The 27207-nt window shown below is 37.6% G+C and overlaps 1 protein-coding gene and 2 non-coding genes across 5 annotated transcripts; all 3 read left to right on the forward strand.

The window, feature by feature from the left end:
• The first annotated feature begins 313 nt into the window (after positions 1-313).
• On the forward strand, positions 314-26484 carry CCNB1IP1 (cyclin B1 interacting protein 1). Of its 3 annotated transcripts, XM_047738946.1 has the most exons (10): positions 314-382; positions 6683-6710; positions 7214-7439; positions 9098-9249; positions 13032-13125; positions 14413-14531; positions 17884-18594; positions 20109-20437; positions 23426-23759; positions 25567-26484. In XM_047738946.1, exons 8-10 carry the CDS (start codon positions 20141-20143, stop codon positions 25767-25769), a joined length of 834 nt encoding a protein of 277 aa, XP_047594902.1. In that variant the 5' UTR covers positions 314-382; positions 6683-6710; positions 7214-7439; positions 9098-9249; positions 13032-13125; positions 14413-14531; positions 17884-18594; positions 20109-20140; the 3' UTR covers positions 25770-26484. The 3 variants fall into 3 exon arrangements, with proteins under 3 accessions (XP_047594902.1, XP_047594903.1, XP_047594901.1); XM_047738947.1 differs by lacking the exons at positions 314-382; positions 6683-6710; positions 7214-7439; ... (1 more) ...; positions 13032-13125; positions 14413-14531 and having other exon boundaries at positions 16892-18594; XM_047738945.1 differs by lacking the exons at positions 314-382; positions 6683-6710; positions 7214-7439; ... (2 more) ...; positions 14413-14531; positions 17884-18594 and having other exon boundaries at positions 19390-20437.
• LOC125105923 (small nucleolar RNA SNORD126) lies at positions 13306-13381 on the forward strand. The gene has a single exon (XR_007129162.1). It is a non-coding gene; the product is annotated as a small nucleolar RNA SNORD126 (small nucleolar RNA).
• On the forward strand, positions 15291-15438 carry LOC125105920 (small nucleolar RNA SNORA79). Its single transcript, XR_007129159.1, has one exon. It is a non-coding gene; the product is annotated as a small nucleolar RNA SNORA79 (small nucleolar RNA).
• Positions 26485-27207: the final 723 nt, after the last annotated feature.

A 27207-nucleotide genomic window follows, 5' to 3' on the forward strand; every position in this document is an offset into this window, starting at 1 on the left:
CTAGGGCCATAGAGCGGCCCTAACAGGGTCCTCCCTGATTTCGGGGAGGTGAGTTCCCAGAGAACGGGGCTCCGCGCGAGGGCAGACTGGGCAGGAGATGCCATGGACCCAACCCCGTGGGGAAGGGCCTGGCGGATGCCTCCTTAGCGGGAGCTTGGAACAGACTCACGGCCAGCAAAGTGAGTTCAATGGCTGAGGTGAGGTACCCTGGCCGGGGGCCTCATAACCTAATTCAGACTACTCTCCCCCGCCTGTTTTTGAAAAAAAGCAGAGTATGAGGAAGGAGGGGGAAAATGTGATGACGTTGGGGCCAAGCACTAAACAAGCTTAACAAGCTCTCTACCACCCGAAACCCGCTGAGGGTCTCCTTTTGGACCTTGAGGTAAGGAAGGGGGGTTTCTTACGACAAAAGTCACTGATGATAAGAGAAAAGATTGATACACTTGATTTCCTGAAATTAAAGAGCTTTGTTCATCAAAATATAAAAACCAAAATTCTTATTGTTTGTATGTGGTTTGGTTGTGAATAAGAAACTACAAAATAAAAATTTTTAACTCATTACAGAAGTTTAACAAGGCTGATAGAAAATAACACGTAAGAATAAATTGCATCTTTATAAGAGCTTCAAATAGAAATAGAATTTTAAAGAAATAACATTTACTATATTATCAAAGTCTATCAGATACTTGGAAATAAATCTGACAAAATATAGGTGCTCAGCAAATGTTTGCTGAATTGAATTGGTTAATTTCTTTCCTCGGTAAGTCAACATTTGTTGCATCTAATTTAATTATGACACAAATAAGCTAAACTGGTCTAAAAGATGTTAATTTGGAGATAGGAAAATGTGACAAAAATGGAACATTTGTTAAAAATAATTATCAGAGCTTTGGGTACTAGACAGAGTTAAGTGCTTTAACATGTATAATGTCATTTAATCTCAAATTGATAATACTTAGAATTTATTTGCTGATTACTATGCTATGAGCTTTACAAACATGATTTAATTCTCACAACAACCCCATAGGATGAGTATTATTATTGTCCCCATTTTATGGCTAAGGAAGCTGAGCTTTAGAAAAATTCAAGTAATTTATTCAAGCTCACATAGTATATTAGTTTACTAGGGCTGCCATAACTGTCATAGACTGGGTGGCTCAAACAACAGAAATTTATTTTCTCAACTCTGGAAGCTAGAAATCCAAGACAAGAATGTCTACAATGTAGGATTCTTCTTCTTTTTAATTTTTAATTAAAGAAAGATTTATTTATGTATTTACTTACTTGAGAGAGGAGAGAGAGCCAGTGTGAGCAGGGGGAGCCGCAGAGGGAGAAGGAGAAGCAGAATCCTTGCTGAGAGTGGGGCTTCTGGTCTGACATGGGCTCCATTCCAGGACCCCGGGATCGTGACCTGAGCTGAAGTCAGACCCTTAACCTATTGGACCTGGGTAATTTTAGAACCTGGGTGGTCTTAGAAGAACCTAGGTTTCTTCTAAGTCTTGTCTCCTTGGATTGCAAATGGCTGTCTTCTTACCTGTCTTCCATGCATTGTCTTCCTTCTGTGTTTGTCTACGTCCCAGTCTGGTTATAAGGACATGTGATATTGGATGAGGGCCTACTCAAATCACCTGCTTTGCCTTAATTACTTTTTTAAAAGCCCTACCTCCAAATACAGTCACATTTTGAACTACTTACTGAGGGGTTAAAACATAACATTTTTTTGTTGGGCATACACAATTCAGCCCATGACACACAGTTCAGAAGAGGCAGGACAGGTTTAGGTAATACCAAAATTTGTTTTTATCTACTAAGCTATTATATCCGTCAAGTTTCTTGGTAGTAATTATCATCCCACCCATATTCTTTAAAATTTATTTTTATTTTTTTTCTCTTTATTTAGTTTTTTTTTTTTTTATGATGGTCAGAGTGAAAATTACTGAAATATATTTTTGAAGATACAATTTTCTATAGTCAGATACAAAGTAAACATAATTAAAATAGTATTAAAACATATCATCCATAACCAGAAGAAACTGTTTAACAAAGGTATGGTGAATGAGAGTTTTCTTAGGTCTTAAGCAAAGCAAGAAAAGGGGGAAATACCTTATTTGACTATATATTCCTAAAAAAGAAAATGAGGGATGCCTTCGTGGCTCAGTTGGTTAAGCCTCTGCCTTTGGGTCAAGTTATGATCCCTGGGTCCTAGGATCGTCAGTATTGAGCTCCCTGCTCAGCAGGGAGTTTGCTTCTCCCTTTGTCTCTCCCCCTGCTCCTTCGTTCTCTCTCTCTCTTTCAAATAAATGGGTAAAGTCTGAAAGAGAGAGAGAGAAAGGAAGAAAGAAAGAAAGAAAGAAAACCAAAGATTTTTAGCGAATGCCCAGTGGAAAGCTACAAAGTGTTTAAAAGTTGAATTCGGGGCGCCTGGGTGGCTCAGTGGGTTAGGCCGCTGCCTTCGGCTCAGGTCATGATCCCAGGTCCTGGGTTCGAGCCCCACATCGGGCTTTCTGCTCAGCGGGGAGCCTGCTTCCTCCTCTCTCTCTGCCTGCCTCTCTGCCTACTTGTGATTTCTCTCTGTCAAATAAATAAATAAAATCTTAAAAAAAAAAAAAAAGTTGAATTCAATGTACTTAACATGTAAAGGGCTATCCCAAAGTCATAAGAGAAACCAAATCTTCTGTACATAACTAGACAAATGATACAAATAAACCGTTTGCAAATTTGATAAGCAAGGACATGGAAAAATTGTTCAGGTTCACATAGTATAACAATGTGAGGTATGAGTGTTAGTATTCCACAGGATAACTGGCGTACTCACTTCAGTAAGTTTATTCTTATAAGAAAAGAATAATAACAGGGGCGCCTGGGTGGCTCAGTGGGTTAAAGCCTCTGCCTTCAGCTCAGCTCAGGTCATGATCTCGGGGTCCTGGGATCGAGCCCCGCATCGGGCTCTCTGCTCAGCGGGGAGCCTGCTTCCTCCTCTCCCTGTGCCTGCCTCTCTGCCTACTGGTGATCTCTGTCAAATAAATAAATAAAATATTTAAAAAAATTATAAAAAGAAAAGAATAATAATAATAACAACAGAGATTGGCACTGCTCTAGATTAAAAGAGACTTTTGAGGCATAACAGCCAAGTGCAGTGTGTGGTATTTGGATGCTGTTTTAAACAAGCCAGCAATTAAAAATCCTTTTGGGGGGCGCCTGGGTGGCTCGGTGGGTTAAAAGCCTCTGCCTTCAGCTTGGGTTATGATCCCAGGATCTTGGGATTGAGCCCCGCATCTGGCTCTCTGCTTGGCAGGGAGCCTGCTTCTCTCTCTCTCTCTGCCTGCCTCTCTGCCTACTTGTGATCTCTCTCTCTGTGTCAAATAAATAAATAAAATCTTAAAAAAAAAATCCTTTTGGGAGCAGGAGGGTATATAGATATGAACTGAGTATTAGATGGTCTTAGGGGATTATTTATTAGATGTGGCAATGGTACTGTAGTTACGATTTTTTAAAAAGTTCCTTTAAAAAAAGCATGCTATAATATTTAGGGGTGAAATGTCATGACATCTGCAATTTGCTTAGAAATACTTCAGCCAAAATAATCAAAGGAAGACAGTTGCTAAATCTTGGTAACCAATGTATAGATGTCCATTATATTCCTTTCTCTAGTTTACTGTGTGCTTAAAATTGCCATAATGCATTGAAGATATATTAAGGAAAAAATGATGAATTAGTCAAAATAAGTGTAACTAAAGAGAAGAGTTAACTGCAAATCCAGACTTCATATCCTGCTAAGTGAAAATTTTAGGTAGTGTTACTGATTATAATGTGATAACCCTAAGATTTATTTACATTTTCTATCATACCATAATGACAGGAAACATAGACTAATCAAGTTAAATGTAAAAGGTATATAATTTCTGGGAAAGTCTATGTGTTTCAAAAAGTACAGTGTATGAAAAATGGATTTATGATATCCAAGAATAAATAAGTAGGCCTTTAGAAATATAAAGGGACTCTTCCTAAGGACCAGTTTCGGTTTGTATCCCCTTGGACTGAGCAACTAGCTTCAGTGCTCTGGTAAGAATCATTTAGTTCATACATAAATCTTGCAAATCTCAAATGGCTGAAACAATCTATAAATATATATGATTTTATTTTCTTTATTTGGGTTCTAAGAAGGTGTAGAAATTGTATCTAAAAAAATGTCTAAATTCCTAGAATATATAAAATATGTGGGGAGAAATAGCAGGAACAGAAGACAAATGAAGAGGAAGAGAGAGGAAGAGGAAAAGAAAGGGGAAGAGAAGGGGTAAAAAAATTTAATAACTGGGGGAGCCTGGGTGGTGCAGTTGGTTAAGCGCTTGATTCTTTGTTTTGGTTCAGATATGATCAGCTTCAGGTTGGTGGGCTTGGTGTGGGGCTCTGTCCTCAGCGTGGAGTCTGCTTAGAATTTCTCTCTTTCTGTCCCTCTGCTCCTCACCACCGTGTACTCTCTCTCTCTCTAACACTCAATAAATAAATTAATTTAAAAATTGTAATAATCATATTTACAGAATGTAAATGTGAGTTTGCTGTTTAGTCTTATAATCACTATGATATTTTTTGTATGTTTTCCATGTATATCCCAGCAATATTCATATTTCTCTGGCCTCATAAATTTGTTCAACTTTTGGGAAACAAAACAGTAGCCAAGTTTCAGAAGACCTCCAGAGCCTGACCAATGGGGAAGAAAGAGAAGAGGAGTTAGCATGGGTATTGATGGGATAAGGTGGGAAGGGAAAGGTATTAAAGGTCCAGAGAAGGAAGGAACAAGCTGAAAAGCCTGGAGAAGAAGGATTGTGATTAAGGCAAAGGGATCTACTATTTATCCCAAGGGTCTCAAGGTCAGGGACTGTATGCAAGAAGATGAGGCCTATGGAAGAATGGAAGTGGGGAAGAGAGGAAGAGAAATATTAGATGCACAAGAGGGATGAACAGAGTAGCTGCCACAGGAGGTGATTAGACAGGGGATGAGAAAGTAGGTTTCTGAAGAAGGGTGATTTGCAGGGAGATTTGTTTCCTTTCTTTGGCTCTTTTTGTTTTTGTTTATAATGGTAACATCAAGAATTGGGGATAATGGGCTAAATCTGTGATACCATCTAATCCTTGTATCACTGGTAACCATAGACATGTAACTGACATGGATTCTTCCATGAATTCAGAGTGTGTGTGGAGGGTGGGGAGATAGTTGTTTTTCAATGCCTTGCTGAGAACAACATGCCCCTCCCTTCCCCCCAAATTATCCAAAAATACTTAGGGCTTTGGGGAGGGGCAGCTTGACTCCCACGTTCATCCCAAAACACAGGGTCTGGTGTGTTCTCTACTCTATTGCTTTTCATTCACATGGTGTGGCCACACTAACTTCTGGTGCTAGAATGATGATGTTGTTCAAGTAGATCATTGCATAGGTCAGTATGGTTCGTTGAAGGTGGCTGATCCTACTTGTTTAGTGTTAATTGTGGCCCAGAATGTTCTACTTAGAGCACTCAGGGCTCCACATTTTTTAGCGCTGTCTTGTAGACTCAGCTGATTTCAGCATCTGCAACTTGATGGGTCCTGGACCCAGATTCTTTCTTCATTCCCCTCTCCAGGAACCCACTTTAGAGATTGGGCCAATCCTTTCCTTTTTAACCCTTAAAACGTACAGGATCTGTACCTCTCTGCCTTTGTACATCATCTTGGTATTCCAAAGCCCTTTACTAAAGTAGTTTTTCCCACAATGATTTCAGAGACCCCTATACTCATCTTTCTGGGGTTCCAAAATGATCCATTCATATATGTTACTGGAGAAGAAGAAAATCTGCAATGTAACCTTGCCCACTGTTAAGAAGCAGGAAATTATGGGCAAGTATAGGTCTGTAATCACAACATTTAGGAGCAAAAACTAACTTCCATTGATTTACTTGTATCTAGAAAGAATTGTATAATGTATAGACAAATAGAAGTGTATAAGTAAACTCACAAGCAGTTACTTTTTCATCTCCTCTCTGTATAAGAATGAGGAATGAGCAAGGAAGAAAGGAGAACATGAATTGAGCATGTACTATGACCAGTCATTATGCTAGACTCTCCCACATTTCTATCTATGTTAGGGTGGTAGGTATTACTCTCCCCCATGGTGCAGGGGAGAAAATTGAGTCTCGGAGAGTTTAAGAAATTTATTCCAGATCATGCAACTAGGAAGTATCTTGCAAACTATCACAACTTACGTGAAATGTCCTAAAATATCCCTGTGCAGCAACTTGAAATAGAGATTTTCTTTTACTTTTACTCTTCTTTCTTTCTTTTTTTTTTTTTGAAATAGAGATTTTCATTTGCTACTCTAAGGGAACCTTCTTAGGGTCCCTGGCAGGGTCTGAAAATTAACCTTACAGAGAGATTAACGGGAAAAAAAAAAGACAAATTTTATTGAATTTTTAACTTACACAGGAGTTTTCACAAGAGAATGAAGACCAGAAGAAGTGACCAGGGCAGGAAGAGTTTATACTTTTAGACTAAGAAACAGTAAATTTGTGAAGAATTGAGAAAAGACAAAGGAGTTTGAACTAGTAACTGGCTAAAAATGCTAAGAAGATAAGAGTTAGTTTAGTAAGGTTTGTACAGCTAAATTTTACTTCAAAACCTAAACCCTTAACCACACCCATCTTTTGTTCACTAGGCTCGTTAACTGGAACATTACCCTGAAGGTAAGTTCTAACTTAATGGATCTAGACTGTTTATAATGAAACCTGTTACCTTGCATAAATTAACCATTTTAAGGTCAGAAAATTTAGGAAATGATCCTGAAGGAATGAAAATTGTTTACAGTAGGGCCATCTAAGCAAGAATGTGTATATACAGCTTGAATTAGCCTGTGTTTGCTTGTGTTAAGTACATTACCTCAAAAGGAAACTTGGTTTAAAAAAAATTCAATCAAAAACAGGGCAAGTAGCATCACTGTTCCATAAGAGACAAATAAGTGAAGGAAGGGGTTGCCTCATTCCCTCACCCTTTAGGGTAAAGGAGGAGGGAAACTGCTTTTAATTTATCAGCCAATCAGACTCTGAGGCCACTTCTGAAAACTGCTTCCTGTCTCTCCACTTACTCTCTCAGTTTTGGTGGTGGGCTGGTGAGTGTGAACTTAATTTTGCTCCCTAACTGTTTTGAATTTCTCTTCCATTTGAACCTTGTATCCTGATGGCATTTCAAGCAAGTGTTGGACTATGTGGAGTCACAAGGGCATTAATTCGGCTGTGTGGAGATTGGGGGAAGGCAGGGAGATGCTCTGTCTGTCTTGTTTCCACGTGGCCCTCTGCAGCACTGGGCCTGCCTTCTTTCCCCGAGACCCGGTGACCCAGAAACAATAGACTCTGCTTCATGTATCGAGAGCCTGTGTTCTTGGAAAACGCCTGGATTCATTTTGCTTGGAGGGAAAGGTATTGTTACCCCAACGTGCTGTTCGACTTACATCTCTTGGGGTGAGAGGGTAGATCTTGGGAGGAGTTTCAGACTAATACACTATAACTCTCTTGTGTCTGCAGGGCCCAGGTCCTTGCTGGGATTGAGGGAGCTGTAGCAAACATTGTCTTTGCCCTGGTCTTTGCTCAGAGCATTCCAGCTTTCTTAGTGAGCCTAGGCAGCAACCTCTGAAGTTGATGACTTTAGTGAGCCCTCAGAGGAGCTCCCAATTTTAATGTGGCCACTGTAGTGAGGGTACCCTAAAAAGCCCAAGATACACTAAAGAAAAATCAGGGGTCTTAGCTCAGGACAAGCCTATCAAATACTAGCACCACAGGTTACTCCTCCAGGGACCTTGGGTGAGTCAGTGAACCATGATGAGGCTCCCCTTCGGAATATCAAAATGTAGGAAGGCCGGTATTATAATAAACGTAAGATACCTTCTAGAAGTAAACACTACATTTATTTTGGATATCTTTCTTCTTATAAAAATGTTTTGCCTTGTGACCTTCAGTGTAAATGGATTCCCATTTTCCTCCTTGATCTACATCAGTTTGAATATAATGTAGGTGTTCATTATTCTTCCAGGCACAAGATGTGAAAGAGATAATGTGGAATGGAATGTGGTAATAGATGGTTGTAGACTTCTCATAATCCTTATAATTCTCAAGTTTTATTGTTATGTTATTTTTTGAAAATAATAAATTCACATGGTTCAAAATTAAAAAGGGATCAAAGCATGTATCACGAAGTCTCCTAGGCCACCTAATTCTCCTCCCCAGTAATAGCATTAACAGTTTCTTTTGTATCCTTTGTGAGATATTTTATGTAAGTATAAGCAAATACATGTATTTCACCCTCCCATCTTCTTTACATTCTCTACCAGTTATCTACCTTTTCCCACAGGATTTCCAAATGAGTAAATAAAGAATAACCATATTCTTTTTTTTTTTTTTTTTTGTAAAGATTTTATTTATTTTATGGAGAGAAAGCACAAACACAGGGAGCGGGAGCAGGAGCGGGAGCAGGAGAGGGAGAAGCAGGCTCCCCACAGAGCAGACAGCCTGATGCAGGGCTTGATCCCAGGACCCTGGGATCATGAGCTTAGCCAAAGGCAGAGGCTTAACAGAATAAGCCATCCAGGTGGTCCCATCTACATTCTTTATAATGGTTATACATTAGTAATCTAATGTATGTGCATACCGTAATTTATTTAACCTTTATTGGTCAACATTTAGGTAGTTTACAATCTTGTTGTTTTCCCCCAACATATGTGTGTATGGGTCATTTGTCACATATTACATTCAGGTGGGTTTTGATATATTTATAAGGACTAAACATGCAGTGTTTCCTGTTACTTATATTTATTTTGTATATAGTAATGACTAGAAACCAACCAACACCATAAATGTCTTGATTGAGCAATAAAGGACTCCCCACTTTTATTTTCTATATGCTCTGAGAGGTTAAAACAATCACTATTTCTAAAGTAGCTGACAGTGAGTGGGAAACAAAACTTGGAATCTGTTCTGATAGCAGCATCTTACAGAGCTATCCCTAAAAGAGAGCCATGGAAAGTGACAGGTCCACATTTACTTCCTAGATGAAGTTTTGTGTTGTTTTCCTTTTGTTTCAGGTTGAAGACAGAATCCATGGAGGAAGGAAGGCCTGGGTCTTCAGACCCCTGAGTGCCAGTCCGGCAGTGGCACTGTGAAAGCATCTGTAACATCTGCTATAGATGCCCTAATGATCAAGTGGGCTTGGATTTGGACATTCTCAGTAGGAATGGTTAAAGGCTGATGGGATCATAAAGCAAGTACTTGAACTTTGACTAAGATAGGCCTTTAAGTGTTCTCTCTGTCTCACCCATGTCTATGTGTCTTTTCTATCTAAAAAAGAATAGGTTCTTTGAATTCCTGTTGTATCCTATAATGCTACATACAGAGTGGGCACTGAGTAATTGGCATGGAACAGGGTAAAACTGAGCAGTGGTAGTAATCTTAAAGCAGAAGCATCAAATGATTTGGTATGATCAATTTGGAGTTTGTATCAGGTCTTCATGAAGCATCTGTTCACATAATGTAAAATGTACCTTTTGGCCATGAGCACCAGCACTTGGTAGCATTTACTTCTCACAGGGAACAAAATGAGTGGGTCATTGGTAGTTCATGAGGTATTTACAAAATATTTGCTTAAGCTCCCTAAATGCTCAGTAAATATGAAGTGGCGTTCACATGGTACAGTGACATTTGCTGAAGCATAGCTAGAATCCTTCAGGGAGCATCTCACCCTAGGAGAGGGGTCATGTGTTTAACATCAGGATTTATGTCCTAAACTTTAGGTTATGTGCCAAGGATACAGAGACCAGAACTGTTACAATCTAGGTTTGTGAGAATAGAGAAGTTGCACCTTTAGGTATATATATAATTATTCTCTGGTAGGGAATACTTGGATCATGGGGTTTTGAGGGAGACAGTGTTAAAGCTTTAGAAACCTTGCACTTCAATGCTTATTTCCTGTCTCTGTTCCCTTGGTTAATCTAATATGCTGCTCCTCTGAAAACATTTTACATAATTAAAACAGTATTCAACTCTAGGACAGGAGTTAAAATAACACTTTGATCTCATATCTCAGGTACTTAAAACACCTCAGTCTCTTTCTGACCTACCGAGCCTCTAGAGCATTCTCGATATATGCCAAAGCAAACCATCTTCTGTAGCTCTGCTTCTTATTTCATGTAGGAAGTGGTATGGTGAAGTGAAAATTGGGAGTATTGACAGACCTGGATTTAAGTCCTAGCTCTTAATAGCTGGGTGACCTTAGAAAATTTATTTAACTCCTCTGAGCCTCAAATTTCCGTGTAAATACAAGATTGTAAAGTTTGAGTGATTTGCACAGTTCTTGATAGAAAGTAGTAGAAAAAGTAGAAAATGATAGCTACTGTTTCCTTTCTGTCAGTATATTTTAGTTATACCCATCCTTTAAGGCACTGTTGTCCAACAGAACTTTGTGTGATCTATATTGTTCTATATCGTGGCATTAGCCACATGTGACTACTGTGGGAAATGTTCTATATTGTTCAATATCGTGGCCATTAGCCACTTGTGACTACTGATTGAGCAATTACAATGTGCCTGACTGAGGAAGTTAGGTTTTTTTTTAAAGACTTTATTTATTTATTTGACAGCTAGAGATAGAGAGAGAGGAGGAAGCAGGTTTCCTGCTGAGCAGAGAGCCCGATGTGGAGCTCAATCCCAGGATCCTGGGATCAGGGCCCAAGCTGAAGGCAGAGGCTTTAACCCACTTAGCCACCCAGGTGCCCCAGGAAGTTAGTTTTTAACTTAATTTTAATTTTAATTTAATTTAATTAATTTATTTATTTATTTTTTAATATATTCTTTTTTTTTTTTAAAGATTTTATTTATTTATCTGACAGAGAGAGATCACAAGCAGGCAGAGAGGCAGGCAGAGAGAGGAGGAAGCAGGCTCCCTGCTGAGCAGAGAGCCTGATGCGGGGCTCGATCCCAGGATCCTGAGATCATGACCTGAGCCGAAGGCAACGGCTTAACCCACTGAGCCACCCAGGCGCCCCTTAATTTTTTTTTAAAGATTTTATTTATTTGACAGAGAGAGATCACAAGTATACAGAGAGGCAGGCAGAGAGAGGTAGGGAAGCAGGCTCCCTGCTGAGCAGAGAGCCCGATGTGGGACTCGATCCCAGGACCCTGAGATCATGACCTGAGCCGAAGGCAGCGGCTTAAACCACTGAGCCACCCAGGTGCCCCAACTTAATTTTAATTTTAACAAATGAATGTGGTGTTACCTATAGGACAGTGCAATTTTTTTTTTCTTGTGATGAGAACTTTTAAGATCTCTCTTAGCAACTTTAAACTATACAATACGGTATTATTTTAAGTACAATTTTAAGGCTCATTCAAGACCTGTACCTTTTTTCTTCATGAAGACATCTGTGACCAGTAGTTCTTATTCTTAGCGTTGCTTGCTCTACTGCTTATTTGGTGTCCCCCATGGTCACTAATATTCATGAATCTTGTCTTTCTAGCTAGATTATATCTGAGGTTATAGATTTTTAAATCTTCACATTGATGCATGAAAAGGAACATGGTAAAAATATAATAGCAATATTTTTAGTAGTAAGTTTTAAATTATCATTAAATGCAATATAAGAAACTTTCTAGTTAGTAATCTGGTGAACATGGAATAGTCTGAAGGTTGCCTGCAGTGATGAATTTTGTGTTCGGCCTGTTTCACCTAGAAGTTAGATTACACCAAATGTTGGAAGAGGAAATTATACTTTTTCTTATATTGCCATCTTGTGGCCACATTGCGCTCTGAATGATGCTACAATTTTGCTTTGTCAGAGGAAGGTTTTCTTTATTGTGATTAATTTTTACCAAGAGTAAAGGTTAAATACAACCAACGTTGGATGAAATGAAATTGAAACATGCTTTTAAAAAAAATGTTAACTATTTTGGATTACTTTCTCATTTTTAAAAAAGTAGACTGTACTCCCAAAGTGGTGCTTGAACTCAAAACCTTGAGGTAGAGTTTCATGTTCTACCAACTGAGCCAGCAGGGGCCTCAGATTACCTTCTTATTTATCTTATGAGTTACCTTTTTTTTTTTTTTTTTTTTAGGATTTTGTGAATTTAGTGACTGGTTACAAGGGTTTTCTGTAGTTACACACCGTATGGACTTGGAGAGTTGCAGTATCCCATGCCTTTTATGCCCCATATTGCTGAATTTTCCCCAGGGCTGTCAAGCTCTGGTAGCAGCCAGCACACAGCTCCTTCCTTTTCCATACCTGTTCTCTTATTGTGAGACTGTTGACTTATATCCTTTCAGAGTGTGGTTAGTCTTATTGTATTGTTTTACCCAAACTTTTAAATTAATCAGTTAATCAATTTTTAAAAAGATTTTATTTATTCATTTAAGACAGAGAGAGAGAACACAAGCAGGGGTGAGGGGATGCAGGGAGAGGGAGAAGCAAACTCCCCACTGGGCAGTGAGCCCAATGTGGGCTCAATCTCAGGACTCAGGGATCACGACCTGAGCTGGAGGCAGACACCTAACTGGCTGAGCCATCCAGGTGCCCCCAAACTTTTTTTTTTTTTTAAAGATTTTATTTATTTGTCAGAGACAGAGCACAAGAACAGGGAGAGGCAGGCAGAGGGAGAAGCAGGCTCCTCGTTGAGCAAGGAGCCTGATGTGGGACTCTATCCCAGGACTGTGGGATTACGACCTGAGCCGAAGGCAGACGCTTATCCAACTGAGCCACCCAGGCGTCCCAAAACTTTAAATTCATACAAAAGTTGAGCTTGTGTAAGAGTCCTGCCCTATGTGATACTGAGATTGGGCATTTCATGATGTTCTCCGAATAGATGGGTCAATTTATATTACTGACTAGAAGTTAATATATAGAATGAAGTTTTCCTTGAGGTTAATTTTCCTTGAGGCTATAGGGGTATCACTTGGGATTAGGCTGGTGTGCATTCAAGTCATGTAATCATAACTTTTATTTATTTACTTGCTTACTTTTTATTTTCCAGAGATGATACATCTGGAAAGTTGGTATTCAGGTAGTTGGTAGATCGTGTAGTTCAACTAATTCCTAGATAGAAGCTGTTTCTTTTGATACCAGAGGTAAGTGTAAAAGAAAACTATTTTTACTTTGTTTGGATTTTTAATCACCTCCTAAGTTTTGGGGCCCCGTGTTCTTAGTAGCTAGAATTTGGTAGTTTGAAAAAGCCTTAGTTCTTACGTTAAGAGGGTTGGTTTAAAGATGAGGAGCTGGTGGTGGTTCGCCCTTCATCAGTCATTTACAGTTTGCCATGATGAAATGCATGTTAAGTCCGTGTTTCAGCTGATCACCCTGATTAAACACATGCTCTGAGAGACTAAAGCTAGGGCAAATACCTGGAGTTGAATTCTGCTTCTTGGAATTCTTACTGGATTCTAGCCTCCAGTCCGAGGTAGTTCTTAAATCTTTGAATTACAGATCTGACACTACAACACTTTGTTGTGCTTTGATCTTTTGTGGTATCTTCTTGAAATAGGCAGAACTAGGGTCAAGAATCCTTAATCTAAACATTCAAACACTACGGAAAAAACACTGATAACTGGTATAATTCTGTCAACCATTTTACTCAGCAGTTTTAAACTTATCACTATTTTATTAATTTGTATGTAAGATTAAGAGAATCTCAAATGATACATTATATGTTAAAAAAAAAAAAAAAAGATTAAGAGAATCCCAGAGTTGGTTAAGTCAATTTTGCCAAGATCATAAAATGTGACACTATATGGACATTTAAAAGTTATGATAGAGGTTTATCTTTCTTGAAATGGAAGGGTATTCATGATACATTAATAACAAGTTATAGAGCAGTATGTGTAACCCTTTTTATGCTTAAACATTTTTTTTTTTTTTTAAGATTTTAAGATTTTATTTATTTGACAGAGATCACCAGTAGGCAGAGAAGCAGGCAGAGAGAGAGGGAGGGGGAATCAGGCTCTCTGCTGAGCAGAGAGCCCAATGCAGGGTTGGGTCCTAGGACCCTGAGATCATGACCCGAGCTGAAGGCAGAGAGCCTAACTCACTGAGCCACCCAGGCACTCATGCTTAAACATTTTCATATACTTATGTTTACTTCAGAAATTATCTGAAAGGATATATTCAAATACCAGGGGTTATTGTCTCCTATAGAATTTTATTCTAAGGGTGATCTTGTTAACTTGTATTTTCTGACTTTACTATATTCAGGTATTGTATAATTGAACCTACACAGAACAGGCTTCTATCCTTTACCTGTGCCTGCATGTTTTGGCAGAGAATGGGGTACATATGAGGCAGAAATACAGGAAATGCTAATAATTCAAAGTAACATCAGCACTTGAAGTAGTTTTTAGTTTTGGCTATGTCTTTTGCAGAAATGAAGTTTCAGGAGACTGAAACTAGATCTGAGTCTCACTTCTTTTCCCAGGCTGGAATTCTTGGGTGCTCTAAGTCCTGGATATACAATAGATGATGACAACATTTTTCTGTTATGGTAAGGCTTATCTGAAATCAAGAAACTTTGACATATATATGAATCTTTGAAAATTCAGCTTTATGACTTCATGGCCAGCTGCTAAGTTGCTACAGAAAATTTTGTTTTTTAAAAAAGTCAATTAAGGATGTTGAGAGGTTAGCATAATATAATAGTTACACATGGCTTCTGGAGTCAGACAGGGTTCAAACCCATCTTTTGTCACGTAATCAGTTATGTAAACTTGGCAAGTTTCTTAACATCTCAGGGTCTTAGTACCCTTGTATCTTAGAAGATGAGAATAATAGTACTGGATTCAGAAGAATAGTACTTGACTTTGAAGATTATGTAATAATGCATGGGCTTAGAACATTGTTTAAGCATATGGTAATCACTCAAAAATGTTAGCTGTTTTATCTTCAAAGTCCTGTGCAGTTTTTGCTTACATGCATCTTTCTGCCAGTTGGTCTATATCTCATTATGTTCATCTCCAGCACAAAAAACTCAATTGAATTCTAGAATTAGGCAAAGTATAGTGATAAGGACTATAGGGTATATCTCTATATAACTGTCCCAGTAACATTTTCTTTAGTTGATTGATCTTGTTTTGGTACCAATTTATTTATCATCTTATTCCTCATTTTGTCTATCTAGTTGGCTCTTCTAGCTCTTAGTTGACCTAAAAATTTAGACATAGTGATTCCTATTAAGAGCGACTTGATAGCTTTATTTTTATAAATGTTCCTTAAAGCAATTATTAAAATGGTTGGAGATAAATTTTGATGGCTGTTCCTCTCACTGCTTGGAGCTTTTGGTAGTGGGATTTTATTCCATCATATATCAAAGCTGACTTGTCTTCACTCAGGGCACCATGGGGATGCATTGGCCATCCATTAGTGTCTTCTGATTTTTGCGGAGTCAAACAATTACAAATCAGGTAGCGATAGATTAAGAATGTACCTGTGATTGAAAAATAAAACTAATATGAAAACATGAGGATGTAGTTTTTAGAAATCCTTTTGACTACAAAAGTGTTTGAATAGCACTGACCTAGGACTATAAAAGAAAGAGGTCTAGTAAATTGATTCTGAGAGTTACTGAAACATTATGCTCTGAAATCATTAAATTTTAAGTGGTTTAGTTAGTTTTCTATTGATGAGTTTCTACTGATCAGTTTTCTACTGAGTAGCTGTTTATATATTTCAGGTTAGCATTAAAAATGTCTTTTTCTTTCCAGCACGAAGGTAGATGATTTTCAAATTAAAGATGGAACGTGACTTTTCTCACCAGAAATGGCTTATAGAATCAACTTGCAAAAATATAAGAGACACCAAAGGAAAGAGTAAAATACTTGCTTTTATCATTCTTAGATTCTTTGCTAGATTATAAACTCCATGAAAGTGGGAAAGCTTCCTTATCTGTAATGCCTGGCCCAGAATAGATACTGAAAAATACATGAAGTGATTTGAAACCTCCATTAATTTTTTTTTTTTTTTAAGATTTTTACTTATTTATTTAATTCTCAGAGAGAGGGAGAGAGCACAAGCAGGGGGAGTGGCAGGCAGAACAGGCAGAGGGAGAAGCAGGCTCCCTGCCAAGCAAGAAGCCCAATGTAGGACTTGATTCCAGGACCCTGGGATCATGACCTGAACCGAAGGCAGCTGCTTAACCAACTGAACTCCCCAGGTGTCGCAAAATTTTTTTTTAAGTCCCTGGAAAATGGCAACCATTTTAATGGCATTTCAGCAAGATATTTATTTATATGTAATAATTGGGACTTCAATTTTCCTTCTGACTCTGATTGAAATTGTATATATAGGTACATTAAACTATCTGAGTACCACGGAGTCTACTTAAAACACTTAGTATTTGGGGAGCCTGGATGGCTCAGTTGGTAAAGCCTACAACTCTTGATCTTAGGGTTGTGAGTTCAAGCCCCACCTTGGGTATAAAGATTATTTAAAAAATAAAATCTTAAAAAAAATTAAACTCTTGATACCTAATTATGATGCCTGACCCATTAAGAGTCAATGAAGAATGGCTACCAAAACGATCTGGCTATGTGAGGAATAATATAAAATGTGAGAAAGATTTCATTTTATTAAAGCTGAGTGATGTTCATTCTTCACACATTTTTTTGTATGCTTAATATTTAATAATAAAAAATAAAATTTTTTAAAAAAGCTCTTTTTGGTGGTTGGGTCTTTGTATTTCAGCCTTGATTAAATTCAGTAGTATCATCCCCAGGAGCCCTCTAGAAAAGAGCCAATGAAGGGTTTGTCTATGCCATAACAGAAGAGTACACAGTGCCACTGAGAAGCAGGCTAGTTCAGGTCCTGGTGTTCCAGATTACTGCGATATTAAGACTTTGTAGCACCCTGCTCCCATTTATTCTATCTGCCAAAACATGTTGGCAAAAAAAAAAAAAAGTATACATACATACATAACATGTACATACTACACACACATATGTATGTTACTCCTACAAACTTCTGGCCAAATGGTTTAGAAATTTGTAACTGAGTTAGTGGGAAAATTGTGTGGGGAACACTAAGGTTTGGGGAATCAGTTGTCTTAATGAAGAAGTAGAAGAGATCATATTGCAGTACAAAGGTAAGTTAGATCACAAAATTAGGTTCTGGCTGAATTTGAATGCTTTATGTTTTCTAACTTTGAGATTGTACTCTCTTGTTGTACTACATTTGGCATTGTTAAAAATCAGAAAATGCACAAAAGGCTCAGATAGCCAAAATAGATGTGAGGAGTTTACACATGAAACCCCAATTTTGTTTGAATCCAATTTGTACCACTGGAATTAAGTTACCACTCTAAACTTTCAAGACATTTTAGGAAATGTATGCAGAGGTCAAGATGACCTTTTCTAAGTACTGTGAACAAGTGCTAAGTAGACCGAAAACTAGCAGAAAATTGTTTAATTAGGATAGGTTTTTGTTTGAAGAAGAATGGGTTAGAAATTCACTACCCAGAAAGAGGTTTGCAGGGCTTTGGTATCCATTGTGTTGCTGATTCATTGGATTGTGTCTTACTAATTCACAATGGGGTCACATCATCTGGATAGGTGGCTGGCCACAAAAGACAGCATTAAGGCTTGTATTCTGAGAACCCCTCAAGCCCTTCTCAGTTTAGTTTCAATATGGATTCTAATGAACTCATATAGATTGAGCAGAAAATCACACAGTTTACAAAGAACAGAAAAGAAAGTGACAGGTAATAGCATTGGGGTAAAACAGGCACAAACATTTAAACAATTACAAGTAGGTCCAGGAGAGCACCTAAAAATAGCGGACACCTCAAAAAAGGCAGGCAGATCACCTCAAAAAAGCTGACACCTGATCCTCTCGCTTCGTTACAGGTGCTGTAATGAATGTTCCTAATACAGATTCTAAAAGAAGGAAAAGTTCTATTTTCTTTAAATGTATATAAAGGATGTGTAAAAGCTAGAAAGATGTCTTTATCAAGATGGATTAAAAAATAAAACGGCAGAATCTACCTCAACATGGAGGTGATAACTATCCAAGTACAGGTATCTCAAATTTCTGGGACTTTTCCTTTAAACAACTTAGCAAGTCTGTGCTGCCCAGCCGGTCCTCCCCAAGAACTCCCAGGACAAACACGCGCGTATACTCAGGCGCACAAGCTAGCCCTGTTAGCTTCCCAGCTGTACCTGTCCTGCTCTTATTCAGGAGGCTCTGACCTCAAATGTTATACCCAGGATAGCCTAGGATGTTACCTTTTGTGCCAGTTGAGGGCAGTAAAGGATACTCCATGACCTATCCACGGGGCTCCCATGTGGGAAATCCGGACCATGCTCAGTGGGATTCATGCCCTCACAGCGCCTGAGACGCGCGTGCGTGGGGATATGTGCCTGAATCCAGGTGCCACAGCCTGACGGTCCCAGGATCCTGCGCGGCCGGAAGCCGTGTGCCCACCACCCAGCGGGCTCCAGGGCCACCCCACGCATGCGTTCTGTGTCGTACTGGAGAGGTACCGCGAATCCTGGCTCGTGTAGTGCTAGAGTTGTGGAGGCTACGGCGTTTTCCCGCGCTTTTTCTGGGCCCCTCAGGTTGGATATATTATTTGTATTATTGTTGTTATTATTTTCTCTGTAGAGTGCAGAAAGCAGAAAGAACTCAAGTGAACTTTCCGTGAGTCCAATTCTTAAAAACTTGGTCTTCAGTAACTTAAAATTTACTGAATTGGCTTTTCCCCGAGTTGGGGAAAATTTGGAATTAGCTGCACCTTCCGCTCTGCCTGAGAAAGCTCTCAGCTTTAAAACTTCCCAGCTCTTCTGCTTCCCCCGTGCCTGTTACCCTGCTGGAGGTAAAATAGGCCTCATAATTCGCGCTGCAAGGTGCCATTTATCGTTGGAGACTGTCGCAGTGGGTACTTAGGGGTAAAGGTGTCAGAGTGCCCTCATCGACCCATGTGACCAAAGCAACATTTTTTTTTTTTTTCCTTTGGATCAAGGCAACATTCTTCACAGAATTTGTCGGTTAATAAATGTGTTAAATATGAATGTTTTCCTTGGTGTGTAATTGGTGTGTCAAAGTTATTTCATATAATATATGATTTTGGTATATCCAGAATATTGCTGTCCAGTTTGGATTAGTAAAACCAGTGAGAGTGGACACTGTATTGAAAAATAACAGAAGAGTATTTATTTATTTATGAGTATTTATTTAGTTTTACAAACTTTTTTTTTTTTAGGTTTTATTTATTTATTTGAGAGGGAGAGAGCACAAGAGAGCAGAGAGGTCAGGGAGAGGAGCAGGCCCTCTGCCAAGCAGGGAGCCTGATGCGGGACTCGATTCTGGGACTCCAAGATCATGACCTGAGCCAAAGGCAGTTGCTTAACCAACTGAGCCACCTAGGCACCCTAGTTTCACAAACTTCTTTACTGAGAGTATAGCACTCAATAGTATTTATATTAATAGGTGAATTACTTGATGGTAAACAGCTTTTGTTCAGATTTTCAGTTTTCATAATGGTCATTTGCTGGAACGAATTAAATTATTTTCCATTTAATACTATCATATTATTACTCTTTTTTAGGTAAGGCAACACAGGTAAAGAATCTGAGAAATCAGTGTATATGAAAAACCTAAAACTGTGACTTAAAAAACACTTTTTCCTAAAGAGTGGTTGAAATTGGTGCCTGGACTTATATCTGACAAGCGTGAGAAGTGGTACTGAAATATTCTGGCAAACTATGGATGGGTATAAATTTAGCTTTTTTGTTTAGGCATTGAGGAATGGCAAAAGGCACTGATTAATTTTTATTTGTACTTTGTAAATATTCCTAAACTTTATTTTCCATGTCCATATTATTTTTGGTTTTAGTAAGATTTGGATCACTTGTGTCTTTAATTTTTTCTTTAAATTTTTTTTTTTCATGGGCTTTCTAGAGGTTTATATAAAGGAGCACAGTTAATATTGTCAAGTGATTGAAATCAATATATTGATTATAATAAATGCAAACAATAAAATACATTATTTTATCATAATAAAATGAAAACATGCTCTATTTCATTTCATTGAAATTTGACTTATTTCACTTTTTCATTTACCTCTTATTAGGATTCTTTTCAGCATCTGGAGACTTGTCTATTATGTCTTTGTGTGAAGACATGCTGCTTTGTAACTATCGCAAGTGTCGCCTCAAACTCTCTGGTTATGCATGGGTCACTGCCTGCTCTCACATCTTCTGTGATCAGCATGGCAGTGGTGAGTTTAGTCGGTCACCAGCTATCTGCCCTGCCTGCAATAGTACCCTTTCTGGAAAGCTAGACATTGTCCGCACAGAACTCAGTCCATCAGAGGAATATAAAGCCATGGTATTGGCAGGACTTCGACCGGAAATTGTGTTGGACATTAGCTCCCGTGCACTGGCCTTCTGGACATATCAGGTTAGTGCTTAGGCTTGTTTTTTTGGAGAGTGTGATTTGAGGCATATGTGGAAGTTTCTAATGTTTCTCCTTCATTGTGTTTGTATTCATTTTTTTTTAAAGATCTTATCTTTTTTTTTATTTGTTAGAGGGCACAAGCAGTGGGGGCGGCAGACAGAGGGAGAAGTTGGTTCCTCTCTGAGCAAGGACCTTGATGGGGGACTCAATCCCAGGACCCTGGGATCATGACCTGAGCCAAAGGCAGATGGTTAACCGAATGAGCCACTGAGGCATCCCTCATTTTTTATGAATATATAGAAAACATTCTTTTAAATAATTAAAAAAAAAATTATTTATTTATTTGAGAGAGTATAAAAGAGAGAGAGAGAGAGAGAGCGTGTGTGTGTGTGTGTGTGAGAGAGAGAGAGAGCTTGCGCACAAGCATCAGGGAGGGGCAGAGGGAGAAGCAGACTCCCCTCCAAGCAGGGAACCTGATTTGGGATTGGATCCTAGGACCCTAGGACCCTAGGATCATGACCTGAACCAAAGGCAGATGCTCAACTGACTGAGCCACCCAGGAACCCTAATAAATTTTTTTTTAAGTAATAGGTTAATTTTTGGAAATCCAAAAGAAAGAAAAAAAAAATGAACCATAATTCCATGACTCAGAGATCACTGTGATATATTTGTTTGTGTATTGCTGGACTTTTTCTGTGCATAAATATGTATTTTGTCTAAAAGTAAGGGTAATATCAGTTAAAGCTGACATTATGCTTATGAATATTTTATTAAGTATTTTAAAGTTAGCTATCCTATAATTATAATTTTAATAGTTGTATTGCATCATAATTTATTTTCACACTATAAAAAAAGTGGTGATGAGCTTTCTTATCATCAAATTCCACATTTAATTTTTTGCTAATTTAAATTCCTGAAAGTGGATGAATACATTTCAAAGTTGTAAAAATTGCAGTATTTTGGGATGCCTGGTGGCTCAGTTGGTTAAGCATCCAACTCTTGATTTCAGCTCAGGTCATGATCTCAGGATCGTGAGATCAAGTCCCAAGTTGGGCTCCAAGCTGAGTGTGGAGCCTGCTTAAGATGCTTTCTCTTCCTCTGTCCCTCCCCTGTATGCTCCTCTCTCTCTCTCCTAAATAAATAAATAAATAAATAATTGGGGACACCTATGTGGCTCAGTCGGTTAAGCGTCTGCCTTAGGTTCAGGTCATGATCCCAGAGTCCTGGGATGAGTCCCATCAGGTTCCTTGCTCAGCGAGGACCTTGCTTCTCTCTCTGCCTCTACTGTTTCCCCTGCTTGTGCTCTCTTTCTTTCTCTCTGAGAAACAAATAAAATCTTAACAGAAGATTTTTTTAAAGATTTTATTTATTTATTTGACAGAGAGAGATCATAAGTAGGCAGAGAGAGAGAGAGGAAGGAAGCAGGCTCACTGCCGAGCAGAGAGCCCGATGTGGGACTCGATCCCAGGACTCTAGGATCATGACTTGAGCCGAAGGCAGAGGCTTAACCCACTGAGCCACCCAGGCGCCCTTAAAAAAAGATTAAAAAAAAAAAATTAAAAATTGCAGTATTTTATTTTATTTTTTATTTTTTTTAAAGATTTCATTTTTAAGTGCTCTCTATACTCAATGTGGGACTTGAACTCACAACTCTAAGATCAAGATAGCATGCTGTGAGCCAGCCAGGCATTCCCAAAATTGCAGTATTTTAAAATTGCCCTCCAGTTAGGCCATATTATTTTGTGTTCCCTTAAGTGTATGATGGTGCATGATTCTCCATACTTTCTACTCACCAATTAGTATGAGTAAAGTAGAATCTTGTTTATCTTTTAATATGCCTTTCTTGGATGACTTTTAGATGAAAACATTTTCTTGTATTTTTTTCATGAATTTTTCTATTATAAATTGCCTGTTTCAGTTTGCTTATTTCAATTGCTATAGGTTTTTTCTTATTGATAAGAATTCTCTATATATCTAACTCAGATGTTACAGAAATTTTCTTTTTTCAGTTATCTTTTATTAGTTTGATTTTTAAGTTGGCCTTTTTACTGTTGAGTTCTAAAAGTTCTTTGTATGTTTTGGGTATACAGTCTTTTATGAGATAATGTCTTTTACAAATATTTTCTCTTAGTCTGTGGCTTGTCTTTTCATTCTCTTGACATTATCTTTTGCAGAACAGAAATTTTTAATTTTAATGAAGTCTAGCTTATCAATTTTTTCTTTTGTAGATAGTGCTTGCTGGTGTTGCATCTAAAAAGTCACCATCAAACCCAAGATCATTTAGATTTTCTCCTCTGTTACCATATTGCAATTTTACAGTTTTGTGTTTACATTTAGGTCTTGATTCATATTGAGTCAGTTTTTGTGAAGGTTGTACAGTCTATGTTTAGATTCAGTGTGACCTCAGTATTTTGCTGGCTATTGCCCAAAAAGTGCTCTTGGTAACTTGGCTTATTGCCCTTTGTAATATGGCTACTTGCTTCTACAAAGCCAGCCAAGAGAGAGAATGTGCTAAGGCAGACTTTATAGTCTTATGTAGTGTGTTCATCCTGTCATTTTTCCTGTATTCCAGTCATAGTTTCTGTCCACATTCAAAAAGAGGATCTAAGTACAAAGAGGCAGGGTTAATTGGAGGCGATCTTATAATCTGCTCTCTGTAGTATGGATTACTTGAGATATGAAATTATTTCTTAAAAACCTTAAGACTACATGTCACTTGTTAAGGTTAGACAAATCCTTTTTTTTGTTAGTATATTTGTAGTAGTTTGAGAGTATTCCTTCAGAATTTTTTCCTATGCATTCAGTGACACAGTGTATTATTTACTACAATAACCATCCTATTGTACATCTGGATTCCTTCTTAACCTGGTTTTAAATGTTAAATTAATAACATCCCAGTGTAAGTCTTTCTTTTTCTTTTACATTTAAAGTTTTACAATATATAACTATATTTATTACCTTAAAAGTCTTTTTTTTCCTGTCTTGGGACAGGTACATCAGGAGCGTCTCTATCAAGAATATAATTTCAGCAAGGCTGAGGGCCATCTGAAACAGATGGAGAAGATATATACTCAGCAAATACAGAGCAAGGATGTAGAATTGACCTCTATGAAGGGGGAGGTCACCTCTATGAAGAAAGTGCTAGAAGAATATAAGAAAAAGTTCAGTGACATATCTGAGAAACTTATGGAGCGAAATCGTCAGTATCAAAAGCTCCAAGGCCTCTATGATAGCCTTAGGCTGCGAAACATCACTATTGCTAACCAGGAAAGTACCCTTGAGCCATCCATGATTGCACAGTCTGGTGTTTTTGGCTTTCCGTTAGGTAAGAAGCAACATGTAATATCCAATAACTGTTCTTTAAATCTTTCACACTGTGTTCTGCACAGTTCCAGGAAGTTAGTGGAGACTCCAAAGGCGTAAAGTGGTGATAAGCTCCAGATTCTTCATCCATGTCTCAACATGTGCATCTTTGCTTTTATCTATTTTATTTGCTTGTGATTAAATTACATCTTCAATGTAAACAGAGAAAAAAATCTCTCCAAAGTAAAAGTTTTCATATTGGTACTTTAAGTGGAAAGCTATTTCCTTGCAGTAATAATAATAATATTAGCTGCTATTTATTGATTGTTTACCAAATACTAGACACTGTTACAGTTGTACATGTATTCCTCTTATTTTCAAAACTTCATGTACATCATATTATTATTATATTAATATTATTATTATTATCCTTATTTTACAGATGAGAAAACTGACCACAGAAAATTTAAGTAAATTGGTCAAGGTCACAGAACTGTCTTCAGAGCCCACACTCAAAAGGGCCATGTTTGGTTTCTTTCACATGGCAATACTGAGTGCACCGTTCTTAACTTATTGTTGGTTGTTTGGTTCACATTTTTTCATTTACCAAATATTTATCAGACATATTTCATGTGCTAAGCTGCTAGACATAATCCTAGGCAACGAGATATAAGAATTATCCAGATAGGATTCCTGCTTTCTGGAAGTGTACAATCTAGGAAGATGCCAGTACTTTTTTGCTTTCTAGGTGCTTTGGCAAATGCAATGAATATCGTATCTCTTCCTGAGTCCTTCTCTTTATACTACTCTTGATATAACAGAATCCAATAGATTTTTGTAATGCTATTAATGTAAGTTAGTTTTGGCATATAAAAAAGTGAGGTTTCTTGTACTTGACTTTCCTAAATATGCATTTTTTGAATTATGGGCTGAAGAAAAAGATTTAGTGGGGAGGAGATATCCTAGAAAAGGCAGGAAGTAATGAGATGAGGTTTATCAGATAGAAGAACTGAAACAAAAATAAATTTTTGCTTAACTTTCAGTTAATCATAATTATAGTCAAAGTGTTATTGTATATTAACACTGTAGATATTTTTTTCGTTATTATCCACATTTATTTTAATTTCTTTCATATTTACTAGTTCTTTCCTGTTCCACATTTTATGAACACTTAACTTTTTACTTTCACCTCTTGCTACAGTTGTTGGCTTGAAGCAGATATAGTCCACACTCTTCCTTTAGTTAGTTACATGTTCCCTTTAAAACTTGTAGAAGCCAGAGAACGGCTCGGTCGAAGTTGTTAAATGCTTATTTAATCAGATCTATTGTCTGATTTTTCTTAAGGTTATTCTAATTGATCTTGGATCATGAGTATATGCCAATTGTTCATAGTTGTCATATATTTTTTAGAGTGTTTATGGCAATCTTTAAAAGAAAAATTATTCTTAAAGCACTGGGTCAAATGGTTTTATACACATACAATATTCCTTTGAAGTAGATTACATAGACAATGAATAAGATTATGAATTATAAGTTCTAGCATTACTAAAAACATATTTCATTGTGTCAAATTACTTTGGCTGATGAGGTCATGGCTATTGGAAACTGTGTCACAGCAGAAGATATGGTATATACTGTGGTCATGGAGGGAGTGGGAGCTATCATAGCCCTTTCTTTATCCAAAATTAGGTTTATATTTTACAGTCTCATAGGAGTTGAGTTCTGTTAAAATATATATTAAATAAAAAAATTTTTTAAATAATATTGTGTTTTGTTTCTAAAGATCTGTGAAGAAATAGATGCTTAAGTTTTTCACTTTTTTTTTCTAGGGAACAACTCCAAGTTTCCTTTGGACGGTACACCAGTTCGAAATCGGGGTGGTGGAGATGGAGATTTTCACTTCAGACCATTTTTTGTGGGGTCTCCCACAGCACCTGAACCCAGCAACAGCTTTTTTAGTTTTGCTTCCCCAAGTCGTGAATTAGAGCAGCAGCAAATCTCTAGCAGGGCCTTTCAAGTAAAAAGAATTTAGCTCACTTTACAGAATATTTCTCTGTTCACTGTTAGTGATCTCATTTAGCAAATAATCTTTATTCTGATTAGGATAGGAGTCACCAACCTTTGTGTGTTATTACATTTTCAACTTATGAGAAACTCAGTGCCAGTAGGAGTCCCTTTAGGGTCTGGCTTTTTTTTTTTTCCCCATTATTTAAAGTATGAGCATTGTATTGAGCCCAATTTTATTGTGACTGTTGAGTTTTCATGTTTTGTAGATCACCATTTGTTTTCTGTCTGTGTTATTTCTGACTGAACTAGGTGTTTATGTATATGTACATAAGCACCTATATTATATGTCTGCATGTCACTTTGTGTTCTGGTATTTACGCATATATGTGTGTGTTTGTGTGTGTGTGTGTGTGTGTGTGTGTATTTGTGTTCCTTTATATTGATATTTTGCTGTATTTTCCAGTATATTTATGCAGAGACTTTGTTCTCAGGAAGTGGCAGGTGAATCTTTGTAGTTTGTTATTTGGGTATGTACATCTACTTGTATGTATTTTTGTATTTACCCTTGTATTAATTTGTTTGGAGTGTGCTCATGTTGGTGAATAAGAATACAATTTCATGCTTGTATGTTAAGTCTATATTTACAATTAAAAATGATTCACATTGGGTGGGAGGTTTGGTGAGTCTGGTGGTGGGTATTATAGAGGGCATGTATTGCATGGAGCACTGGGTGTGGTACATAAACAATGAATTCTGGAACACTGAAAAGAAATTAAAAAAAAAGATTCACATTGATAAAATTATTTTGTAAAGTTGATTTTTTGGCATTTATTTTAAAATGAAATGACTCCACCCTTCTGACAGCAGTGCCTTATTTAGGGATGCACTCTTACCACAGAAAACTTAAAATATGTTATTGATCTCAAGAGATTATATTAATTAAAATACCTTTAAAGACTTATTCCTTGTTTTCCTTTATTAAATAGCATTTATGATCACTATCACAAACAACTTATTTAAACCGTAGAGCTGGCCCATATGGGTGGTTCAGTGGGTTAAGTGTCCGACTCGATTTTGGCTCAGGTCATGATCTCAGGGTCCTGAGATAGGGCCTTGGGTCTGGCTGTGCACTCAGCAGGAAGTCTGCGTCAGGTCTCCTCTATCCCTCTGCCTTTCCCCCTCTGCACGTGCTCTCTTAAATAAATCTTAAAAAGCAAACAAACAAACATAAAGCCAAGAAAGAAATTTGAAAAATACTTTCAGTTACTGTACATCCTTTTAGTGGCATGACTTGAAAGCATACTGGTTGCAGAAGCAGAACATCTAGGATCTAACTATGTTTTCTCCCCATAGGCTGGTTTTGAGTTTGAATTTAAACTTTCTGGGATTGCTTCTGAATCTGTAAAATGAGGGACTGAATTAAATTATCCTACAGACCTTTTCTAACTCTTGAATTTTATTAT

Source organism: Lutra lutra, chromosome 7, assembly GCF_902655055.1.
Source record: "Lutra lutra chromosome 7, mLutLut1.2, whole genome shotgun sequence".
In the NCBI taxonomy this organism is placed as follows: Eukaryota; Metazoa; Chordata; class Mammalia; order Carnivora; family Mustelidae; genus Lutra; species Lutra lutra.

Bases quoted from the DNA above. Each gene is read 5' to 3' on its own strand.
- CCNB1IP1 (XM_047738945.1), top strand. From the start codon at position 20,048: ATGCTCTATTTCATTTCATTGAAATTTGACTTATTTCACTTTTTCATT. The intron at 20,438-23,425 runs GTTAGTGCTTAG...GTCTTGGGACAG, and splicing joins TGGCCTTCTGGACATATCAG to GTACATCAGGAGCGTCTCTA. The intron at 23,760-25,566 runs GTAAGAAGCAAC...TTTTTTTTCTAG, and splicing joins TGTTTTTGGCTTTCCGTTAG to GGAACAACTCCAAGTTTCCT.